Source organism: Nematocida homosporus (genome assembly GCF_024244095.1).
Source record: "Nematocida homosporus strain JUm1504 chromosome Unknown 4494, whole genome shotgun sequence".
NCBI classification, from domain to species: domain Eukaryota; kingdom Fungi; phylum Microsporidia; genus Nematocida; species Nematocida homosporus.
The window spans coordinates 43916-55316 of record NW_026250669.1 but is presented as its reverse complement, the minus strand read 5'-3'; the positions used below and the strand labels follow the sequence as shown (position 1 = coordinate 55316).

At 42.0% G+C, this 11401-nt stretch overlaps 4 protein-coding genes across 4 annotated transcripts; 3 read left to right on the top strand and 1 right to left on the bottom strand.

Moving 5' to 3' along the window:
• Nucleotides 1–578: 578 nt before the first annotated feature.
• Nucleotides 579–3809, top strand: NEHOM01_1510 (uncharacterized protein; the record flags this gene model as incomplete). Its single annotated transcript, XM_051490388.1, has 1 exon — nt 579–3809. The coding sequence occupies one exon, from the start codon at nt 579–581 to the stop codon at nt 3807–3809; it is 3231 nt and encodes a 1076-aa protein (XP_051346348.1).
• Nucleotides 3810–4129: 320 nt separating this feature from the next.
• On the top strand, nt 4130–7318 carry NEHOM01_1509 (uncharacterized protein; the record flags this gene model as incomplete). The annotated part of the gene is made up of 1 exon (XM_051490387.1): nt 4130–7318. One exon carries the CDS (start codon nt 4130–4132, stop codon nt 7316–7318), a length of 3189 nt encoding a protein of 1062 aa, XP_051346347.1.
• A 259-nt stretch (nt 7319–7577) lies between these two features.
• On the bottom strand, nt 7578–8483 carry NEHOM01_1508 (deoxyhypusine monooxygenase; the record flags this gene model as incomplete). Its single annotated transcript, XM_051490386.1, has 1 exon — nt 7578–8483. One exon carries the CDS (start codon nt 8481–8483, stop codon nt 7578–7580), a length of 906 nt encoding a protein of 301 aa, XP_051346346.1.
• A 203-nt stretch (nt 8484–8686) lies between these two features.
• Nucleotides 8687–11347, top strand: NEHOM01_1507 (uncharacterized protein; the record flags this gene model as incomplete). Its single annotated transcript, XM_051490385.1, has 1 exon — nt 8687–11347. The coding sequence occupies one exon, from the start codon at nt 8687–8689 to the stop codon at nt 11345–11347; it is 2661 nt and encodes an 886-aa protein (XP_051346345.1).
• Nucleotides 11348–11401: the final 54 nt, after the last annotated feature.

Genomic DNA, 11401 nt, shown 5'->3' with positions numbered 1-11401 from the left:
GCTGGCACATACACTTGAGTAAAGAGGTGTACGTGTGGTTAGTATTGATTATTGTTAGGCATAGATCAAGATGAATTACTGCTAAACATCGATCCGAACAACATATTGCTAAGCAGTGGGTTGGTATTAGGTAGTGCAAATCAAGGCCTCTTGTTAACGATTATACTAAATCTGTTTATATCATAGAATATGATAAGAGATAAGAATTGGACAATAAAAGGAGATTTTGTTACTTTAAAGCACTTTCAGATAAGAAAGGAAGAGAGCGAAAGACCTGAAAGTATCTATCTCTCTTTTGGGTTGATAGCCACTTTCAAAACATTCGCAAACTAGTGCGAACTCGAGTTAGTATAGTTTGTCCGTGTATGTTTTAAACTAGTAGTTGTTAGATTTTCAAATAAAGCATCTTTATTGTATTCTGCCTCGCCAGCCTCGGAATCCGCAATCTCGGGCTTTAATTTCGTTTTTTGGAGATTTACCGGGGGAATATTTTTGGCCCTCCACATGGTTTGATAAAATTTGCTGATATTTCCTTTTTGGGACATTATATTACTCGAATTTTAGTAATTTTTCTAATTATGTTCGGCTCAAAAGTGATTGCCCTTAGATGGATTAAGATTTGTAGCGCTAGAGCGGTTAGATCTTGGGTAGTTGGTCTGGGCGTTTTTCTGATTTTACTGGCTGGTGTTGATAGTGTTGACATGCCAATGAGTCAACCATGGCATAATACCAGCAATACGTATGAAATGGATCTAATACTTCAATGGGTGCCGCCACTTCTTGCTGAGGTGGCCCAAAACTTGAAGTTGATTGGCTTTACAACTCACCTGCATCCGGAAGAGCTCCGAACTAAACCCTATATTCCTCCTAACACCAGTAAGCCTACCCTGAATTCAAATGTACTTTCAAACACGCCTGAGTATGTGGTAGAGTATCCACCAGATATCCACATCACATTTAACTTGCCTTACTATTCTGATGACATAGAGGCCTCAAAGGCTTTGACTATGCTAAGAAAGATCGCCAAAATTCAAGCAGACTCTGCCGATGTGGAGTTTAGAGTGTCTAACCCAAACCATCACGAGATCAATATGAAAATTCTAACGCGAGTTATCAATATGATTGATTGTGAAAAGTTGAGGATTTTCCCTGGTCGGAATATAAAACGGAACGAAAATGCCAATAGAACGGACCTACTTAGCTATAACGACGAAGCACGGAATACTGTCGAACATGCTGACTACGAATCGGCGCTCCAGATTACTTTTTTAACCGCGATCTCTAGTGGGCTTCCAGATCTGATAAACAGCGAGTTTATCTTGCTGCGACCAGCTGCGGCGGTAGTTCTAGAAGGTCTGGAATTCAAAAACATGTCTTATCTTAGCCAACTTAGACTATTAGACGGCTACACTCTTGCTTTTGAGCGTCTACCCCAAATAGTTTCCATTGACTTCTCAATTCTCCATGACTCTTTTCACAGATGTCAAGCAATTGAATTCCGAGACAAATGGCGCCTAGAATTAACACTTGCTGGACTTGACAATTCTGTTGTTCGACACCCCCACCTAACTCTAAATATGCCCTGGCGAACCCTTCAGTATTTGGTCAAAAACAATGCTAATCCAATTATCGTTCACACTATTTGGGTTCCCGATTCTGTTTCAAATACCCACCAAGAGTTACTTGAATTCTATCAACAAGAGAAGCAATATGACCTTCGAGTTTTTGCGTACAACATTCGTTTCGAGTTTGGCCCCGATACGCCATGTAATCTCGCTGCCAATAATGCGGCGATTTACACAACCGGCAACATGCTTAAACACGGAATCAAAATTGGTGCAATTAAGGTCTCTTATAGCCCCAAGCGAAAAGACTTTATAAGGACCATATCTCAATTCTCTATTATCGGAGCAATACCAAGTCGGGTGGCAACAGAAGCTGATGATCAAAATATTGTGTGTTGTGGTGACCGTCTCAATCAACCCAATTGGTCACTTCCAGAGACAGTTGACATTAAAATGGACAACAAGCTCTTAAAACTTCGACTTGAGAGTCGCGAGGAACATCGTATAGCTGGGCGATTCTGTCAGAACTTAACCTACAAAACACTTAACATCATTGGCGATAAGAAACCAAACCCAGACCAGGTTAAGCAGTGTATGCAGCTTCTTGATCTATTGGAATCCATCAGAGGCCAAAAGCTATGCATTTCGAATATTCGTGATAAGAGAAAAACCACGAGCAAGTTTGATTTAGTCACTCTGAAGGAAGAAACGACCCAATTCCCCCGATACACCCTTGATCTCGATACTTTGATATTAGACAATGTTGATGAGGCCATTATTTATAGGATGTTTGGACGTTATAATATTGTCAAGCTAAATGAACTGCATATTTTGAACCAGGCATTTAAGAATCTGGCTATCGTTCAGCTTCTTTCCTTCTCACTAGGCCCGATAGACACAAAGCTTGTGCTCAATGATCTGGCTAACCTAAATGAGATTGTGCGTTATAACCGGCGAGATCAAATCAAAGGCTTTTCGTTGTTCAAATACGTGGAAGATTTCCTGCAGTGCAACCAATCAGTGGACGACCTTCATCTAAATATGTTGGTCTTGTACACGGACGGCATTGGTGTTGATGAATCCGACCCAGCCCTATCTACAATTCGATCCTACGGCATTGAGCTGCTAACGAATAGCACTCTCGATAACTATTTCGCCAATATGTCAGCAATACAGGATACGAATGTACTAGTGCTTTATGGCATCACGATTGAGGCCTTAAAAGCAGATATAGCTAAGTGTCAAGCTCAGGTCCAAAGTCAAAATCCATCCGAAGCAGAAACCCCGGTCAAAAACCCGCATATCACGGAGTTGTCCCTAAACTTCCACAAGCGGCACAAACTAACCGAATTCACCTTAGTGGATATTATCAACTGGGTGGCCTGTCGATTTGAAAACGTGATCAAATTGCAACTGATAAATGCTAAGGCATCAAAGAAAGAACGGAGGATAATAGCTTCGCGCAACTACCTATTCCGCGGGCTGCCAGCACTCAACAACATTCAACTGCTCGATCCAAATTTAAACAACTCATTTATTGAACTGCTAAGCCGGCCATATCGTCATGTTCTCATGTCAGAAGTTCCATGTCCAGAATCCATTGCCATTGTGACATTATCTACCGTGTTAGAGTGGCTTGCTAAGAATGTAGGCGATCTTAGTGAGCTTACTAACAAGCACATCAATCCTGAGGCAACCTTCCACCATATTGAACGCGAGCTTACGGCAAACAATGAAAGCAATGGAAACAAAAAGCACGATGAGGAAGATGAGGAAGATGAGGAAGATGAGGAAGAGGAGGAAGAGGAGGAAGAGGAGGAAGATGCTAATATGTGCAAGATTTGCTACACCTACGACGAGCCAAATCAAGGATGGTTATGGAGAAATCCATTGCAAGCTAACAACTCCGTGACAACACTTTGCTACTTCTCGTGCAGGCATCGTTGTTGTAATAGATGCGTGGTCAAGCTTTTGGAGAAAACCTCCCCGATATGCCATATGTGTCGAAAGCCATTAGTATTCAAGAATAATATCTACCGTCTTATCCGTGTTCCTCGAAATGGCTTTGGCTTCTTCAATTCAGGCGCCAAAGTATCTGAGGCTGACAACAAATGGCTAGATAGCCAGGCCTGGGTTGATGGTCACGTTTATTTGTATGTCGCAGATAGACAACCAACTGATATTGCCACTATGCACAAAAGAGTGCCATCCTATGACAAATCTAATCCAATTCATGTCATTTGAGTTAGCTACGAATAAATTGTGCTAGATTAGGTTGGTATTGCATTAGATTAGTAAACAATTATAACATATTGGGGCTGCTGCTTCTTCCATATTATTGACTGCGAATATATGTGTGGCCTACTCTGATACGATGATGTTATTATATAAAAGGGTAGTAGATGATATGTGTGTAAAGTTGGGTTAGTATTGCGATTGATTGGGTTAGTATTGCGATTGATTGGGTTTGTACTAGTTGAAGCCGGTTGGTTTTTAAGTAACGGCTGGTTAGGTGTACTGATTGGCCATCGCGACCTATTTAGAACATCTTGATTGTTTGGGTTATGAACGAGAGCAGTGTGATAACCGTTAGATTAACCAAACCGTGGCACATTAAAACGACCAGATCTTGGATTGGCTTGGTACTATGTCATGTGTTGGTCTGGTTGAGTAGTGTTAGTGGAGTAGATGATATGAGTAGAACAACTGAAGTATCACAGCAAAGTCAAAATGAGATGACTAGAACCTTGAGAATGATTGGCTTTGCATTTGGTAGTTCGACCGTTAAATTGCAGGTTACGGCTTATGTTCCAAACTTGCAAAAGAAACTCACATCTAAGAATGGCCCAGCACTAAATCCAAGCCTAGGCCCATTCAACCCATTAGACAATACGCCCTATTATATGATAGAGACCACAGACAAGTACATTGTGTTTACATCACCTAAACTGAACGATGAGAGTTTTCTTAAGACAGTTTTAGCTGCGCTAAGAACGATTGCTATTATTAAGTGCCCGAGAGTTGTTATTGAGGTATTATGGCCAAAAGGGGACGTCTATCAAGAGAGCCTTCAGATTCTAACTCGAGTTATTCATATAGTTGATTGTAAAGAAATGGAGGTTTTGTGGAAGAAAGGAATAACCTTCTCGAACATTGACAAAGAGACAAAAGATGTGTGTTTACGCGTTTGTTTAGACGAGGCCACAAACACGCTTGAACATGCTAATTATACCTTGGAATGTCAGCTTAACTTTTCAAGCCAAAGAAGTAACAATCTTGCACACTTGTTAGATAGTGGTATTGTTTTGCACCGGCGATTTTCAAGTGTTTGCTTGATGGATGAAGAATTTAAGTCCGCCCATCTCCTTAGTAAGTTGCCTCTAGCAAACGACTACACTATCTTGTTTTTAGATCTACCCAAAGTAGCTGAAATTAATCTTAGCGTTCTCCAAACATCTCCGCCACAATGTGCCAAGATTGTTATTGAAGAATCTAATAGCAAGGAACTAACGCTAACAGGGCTTAAGAATGCGGTTGACAAACATCCAATGCTGGCTCTAGAGACAAATTGGGAAACCTTTCAGCACTTGTGCAAACCCAATAAGCCCAAAATCAATGTTCATGCTATTATACTGTGGTATACAAACGAATGCGCTATCCAAACAATGATTGACCATTTCCAAGAACAAACGCAAATCCAGCCTCATATCTTTGCTAAAACAGTCACGTCCAAAATCTCTGAATATATGCCATGCGACGGTTATGGCTACTACAGATATCTCTATAGCAAGGAAGCTTACTCTAAGTATGGCATCTCGGTTGATGAAACGCAGGTCCAATATGAGGGCCAACGAACTGATCTGAAGGACACCATCGATATGTTTTTCGCGGTGAATGCTTTATCGAAGGAAGTAGTAGCCGAGGTGAAGGAAGAAGGCATTATGTGCTGTGGTGATAAGCTCAGCGAACCTAACTGGAGCCCGCGAAAGAAAGTTGACATCCAGCTCGACTATGAGCTATTAACAGAATGGGCTGATAATTACATACAAAACCATCGCTTGTACTTCTGCCAGAATATATACTACACGTTGCTCAACATCATTGGCAATCCAACTCCACGTGAAGGACAGGCCATCAATTGCGCTAATTTTCTATGTCTATTTCAGAACATCACTGGACAAAAGATGCACATATCGAATGTTCGTGATGGCAACCAAACAACTAGCAAGTTTAGCTTGAGCACTCTACAGGCCGAAACCGCCAACTCCCCTAGATACAAGCTCAACATGGATGTTGTGGTATTAGAGAACGTTGATGATGATATTCTCTACTGGATATTCGGGCATTATGACCTGTGCAACACAACCGAAGTCTATATTCTGAACCATGGATTCACAAACCTTGATATTGCGCAGCTTCTTTCGCACCCAATAGGCCGTAACATTTCAAAACTCGTGCTCAATGACTTCACTGGGCTAGAAGAGGTTGTGCACTACCAACAACCAGACCAAATCAAAAACTTATCACTATTCAAATACATCGATATAGCCAAAGCAGAAGGCAGAGAAATGCAAAGCCTTAATCTAGACAAGCTCTTTTTATCATTGGACAATGCCGATTTTGATATACCCACCAAAGCCATATCTGCGCTTTGGGACTTTGGTATTCAGCCCTCAGCTATGCTATTTAAGGACTACATTACCAAGACACCAACTAACGCCAAACCCACGCGATCCATGATACTTGGCAGAAAGCTTACTCTTTATGGCATCACTCTACAGGCCTTACAATCAGATTGGGTCGGCTGCCAAGCAAAACAACCAAGCCAAAGCCATCTGGGCCCAAACCTAACAGTTGAGGAGCTAGTATTAATGTTCAGCGGCAAAGAGTCATTAACCGAGACAGCTTTAGTGGATAGTGTCCGCTGGACGGCCTGCCGATTCAAAGCATTAATCATCTTGCGACTAGTAAACGTTAGTGTGTCAGAAACTGAACAGAATGCAATGACCTCGCGCAACTATTGGGTTTGGGATTTAGATTCTCTTGAGCTTATTCAAATAGAGAGCGCAACCGCAAACATCGCACCGATCAAACTACCAATCCATCTCTATCATAAGAGTTGGCTGCTGACAGTCTCTAATACTACCCCTGAATTTACAGCAATAGCTTCTAAAACAGTATTCCGTCTTTTAACTTGCATTGACCAAATTAAGACACTCTTGCCTGAACAAGCTCTCACCAAGGCATCTTTCAAAATGATCATAAATGATATCACTGCCAACCAGAAAACTCCAAGTGATATTATATGCCCGGTTTGCCATGAAGGTATTTGTGTGGATTCAAATGATAAGAATCCAAAGGAAGGGGACACCCTCGAGAATAAGCAACTTGAATTTAACAGTGAGCACTACCCCATAACATTTTGCTATCTCAAGTGCACACATATGATCTGTAGTAGGTGTGTAGCTGCTGCACAGGCCTACGATAGCAAATTAACTCGATGCACACTATGCAAACGGGCAGATGTGTTTGATGATAGTATACATCGACTGATAAGTGTTCCTTTGTCTAGCTTTGTCGCGGCTAAAGGAAGTCACACCTCCGCCACAGAGAGCCACAAAGGGCTTAAAGACATGGCATTTAAAGATGACCACATCTACTTCTACATTGCCTATAGAAACCTAGATGATCTATACTCTGACCTCACAAAAACACCAAATTATGACGACTCCCACCCAATTCACATCATTTAAGTACTCATACTAAATAGACACTACAGAAAACCACCTAACTGTAAAGATCAAAAGTATCCACAGCCAAACTAGATCTAGCCCAAATCCTAATAATAAGCTACTCTTAAAATGCCATGAATACAACCCCAATAAAACACCCTCTTAAGAACAGCACAACTACCATCTCATTGTTAATTTGAAATACCATCTTTATTGTTCTTATTGCAATCTAATAACATACTAATATTGAGGTAGAATGTTTTAGGGCCTAACAACCCACTTACTGAGGGGCTAAATTGTTAATGGTATACTCTAGGGTGGGATCAGAGAATTTGTAGTCCTGAATATCAAGGCCAATCTCAACACTCTCTCGGATGATGCGATTGGGAACATCCTTGAAAAGCAAAAGCGCCTTAGTAGCTTCTGGGGTATCAATAGATCCTAAAGCTTCAGCACATTCATGGCGTACCATTTCATGCCGGCTTTCATCAGCTAGAACCCGAGCAAGATGCTTAGCTGAAGCCGGATGAGACATCTGACCAAAGACAAATGCAATTTCATGCTCAAACAAGTCAGACCGGTTCTCTGAATCAAACCCCTGTGCTAGAATTTCTACAGTTTCTTCCGTGCCGATATCTCGTAGTTTGAACATGGCCGCGTATCTTTCATAAAGTGGCAGGCTAGTATCAAGATAGATCTCGGCCAAACGAGGAATACTCTCTTCAGCCAAAGGAAGGGCCGGATCAAAGGACCCATAAAGAGACTCTTTAGCCCCACCTTTAATAATAAGATCGGCACCAATTTGACATGTTTCAGCAACAGCTCGACTTTGTGCATTTTCGATTGAAGCATAGTGTCGAAGGAGTGGCTCGTAGTTGAGATCGCCAAAAGTGGCAATGGCCTCAGCTGCTTCATGCCGAACTATTTCGTTCTCGTCTTGATTCTTAAGGACGTCGGCTAAAATGGGCAGAGCGGTGGGGTTTTGCATCTGGCCTAAGACATAAGCTAGTTCATGTTTAAGAAGAATCGAAGTAGTAGTGAATGCCTTGGCTATTTCAGTAACGGACAGATCACACCCAATATTACGAAGGGCAAAAAGGGCTCTAAATCGCAATTTTAGGGATTCTTGTTCATTTTGAAGTACGTTAGAAAAGCGAACAACTATCTCAGAGGAGCATGACGTCATGGGAGCAAAAAAAACATTTACACATAGAGATAAGAATTGTGGAGTGTTTTGTTTGCTTATCTTGGGTTTAGGGTAGGTTTTTATGCTGGTCTTGGGTTGGGTATGTTTTTGTTGAGTTTAATTTAAGTGTGGGGATGGGTGAGGTTTGATTAAACAATATTTTGGTAATGATATCTGGGCCAAAATTAAAAAGTAGATAGAGAATGTATGGTTTTGGAACTACTCGATGGCTGTACTTCTGGTGTGTGCTAGGATGGCTTATGGAACAAGGGATATGTGTTCAGGGGTCTGAGGGAGAAGTGGCTGTAGTGCCGCAGCATTTAAATGAACAGGATGATACCACTGAACAGGAGTGGTCAGTAGAAGTTGTTTGGGCGGCAAGGAAAGAAGTGCAGGAGTGTTTGAAGAAAGATCTAGCGCAAGACTTAGATTGGCTGGAAAAGAAGATTAACGGGTTAGAAGATGGATTTATTGGATTATTACTGGCAGATGACCTCGAATGGCTAGTGTGGTGTCGAGGTGTATTGCTGGGTTTACTAGAAAAAGAGGAAGGGGATAAGGATGTGGGTGAGAAAGCTGCTAGTACTAATGACAAGAGAAATCAGAAAGATAATCCTAATGACGTGAATAATCAAACGAAAAGCAGCCAAAGCGAAAACAAGCAGAAGGTTGCTGATAAGCAAAAGAACAGCCAGATAAAGAAAATAGTGCTTATTGACAATATTGGCGCTGCAAAGTTAGCGCGAATATGGATAAGCCTTCAAAGTCACCTGGAGGTCTTGGACTGTTTCAGTCAAGTGCTAAAAGAATGGCGAGATAAGTATAAGAGATGGCTAAGTGGGTCAGAAACTTTAGATCAGCAAGAGAGCTACACACAAGGAGAGCTTCTGGTTTATGAGCTGTTTAGAATTGAGATGTGTTTAGGCCAGTATCGCGGTGTAAATAAGATCTGGGTGGTAAGTAGAGTGCGATTTTTAAAACAGATAACGTCACATTGGCTACACAATTCGGGACTATTAGAATCAATAGATTCGAAAGGGAATGTCATGAATTGGAATGATGTTAGTCAAATAGTTTCTGAAGACATGAGCCCGTATTGCCAGCAGCCGATTGACATTCTTTACCTTTGCGATCGGCTTAGGGAGTTAATTCTTGAGAACCAGGACTGCTACTTGATCTTAAGCGGTATAATAAGAAACATCTATACCTTTTACAAGAATTATCAGGAATTGTGTGGGTTTGATAGAGAGACTCTGCAAGAAATCAACACGAAGCTTGAACAGCTAGATGATTACCGTTGGGCAATTGAGATTCTGTTGAGCAAGAAATTCAACAAGTATCGCGAGGAAAAGAACCCACCTGAATATCTCGAGGCCATCAATATCCTACACCAAACACAAGCGCACAGTGTCTTACATGATGTCTATCAAGAGCTTATTTCACTCATTACTACCGCAACGGCTGCCCAGTTTGGCAAGTATCAAGAATTTCCCACACTAACCCAAGTCTCAGTTTTTGATTTAGCTGCTATTAACGCGTTACTTAGCCGAGGCATTCCACGACTAGAATACAATATAGAGGTAATAAACCAGCAGAAAAGGTTTGTGGAAGACGCTCTTGTTCTCCTACTGGAAAAGGAAATGGCCATTCCTATCACACAGCCAGCCAGCACTCAAGGTATCCAACAAAGTCCTATTTGCCAAGTAGACGTTCTGTATCTGGCCAGCAATGGGCAGGACCACATCTTTAGTTTATCTAGTACTCCAAACCTCCCCCCGCCTTTGAATACGAAGGTTGATGAGAACAGCCCCGGCGCTGATCCTAGTTTAGCGGCCATTGATGGAGACGTGCAGTCCACTCAGCCTCTCACTAACTCTGTATCACCAACCACTACTCCTGCACTAACTCCGGAACCGGATGACCCATTACTGATCTCACCACCCCTAAACAACTATTATCAACTCTTGGCTTCTTTTATGAAGGCCGAACTAGGATTATCCGAATACGACCCCAATAACATGGATAAACTAGAATGCGAAATCAATGACAAATCCGAATCTGAATCTGAATTCGAATCTAAATCCGGCAATAATAACTCGAGTGAATTAGCATGTGAAACTAAGTCTGAATCTGAATCCAGCGGCAATTCCGACCCACTTGATCCTAATACCTTGAGTAAGCTTAATGAGCTCCAGGCCGCATTCTTAGCTGATCGACCACCACCACAACCAAACCACACATTCTCAGCGAGGCCAGCAGAATATACGCCTTATATCGACGGTGTACTGGATCTAGGCGTTTCAGGAGAGTTAATAGCCGATGAATGTTCCGATGATATTCAGACTGAGCCCCCAACCACCTCCGATGACTCCGACGCGACCCCATTATCCACTACTAAACACAAGCATAAGAACGGCAATGACAACGACAATGACAATGACAATAAGAACAACTCCCCAGTCGGCTCGAATCCGACCACAGCTCTTGATGATTCCGACGACAACCCCGGCTACCCACCAGTCTATACTCTCTCCTACCTTGCACTTCCCACCAACCAAACCCAAGACCCCGATGATAGCGAGGATTCTGATGAGAATGAGGACTCTGATGATGACGACTTATTATCGGCGGAGAGAAGGCCCCCACAGTATCCGGTTAGGTTTCAGCAATCCCCCAACCGACTAGGAGTTTTCTTCACTCAGGACTACATGCGCATTCTTATCCAGCCCTGGGGTGTCTTTTGCTACGACGCCGATCGCGAACAAGTATGGATGCCCTTCGATGAGTTTATGACTCCTTTTACTTATTATCGAATTCATAAGATAGATCTGAAATTCGTTCTGAACAGTCTCAAGGAACAATAAACAGTCCAGCACTAACCCAATACTAGCTTAACTTTCAACTTATAACAACTTATA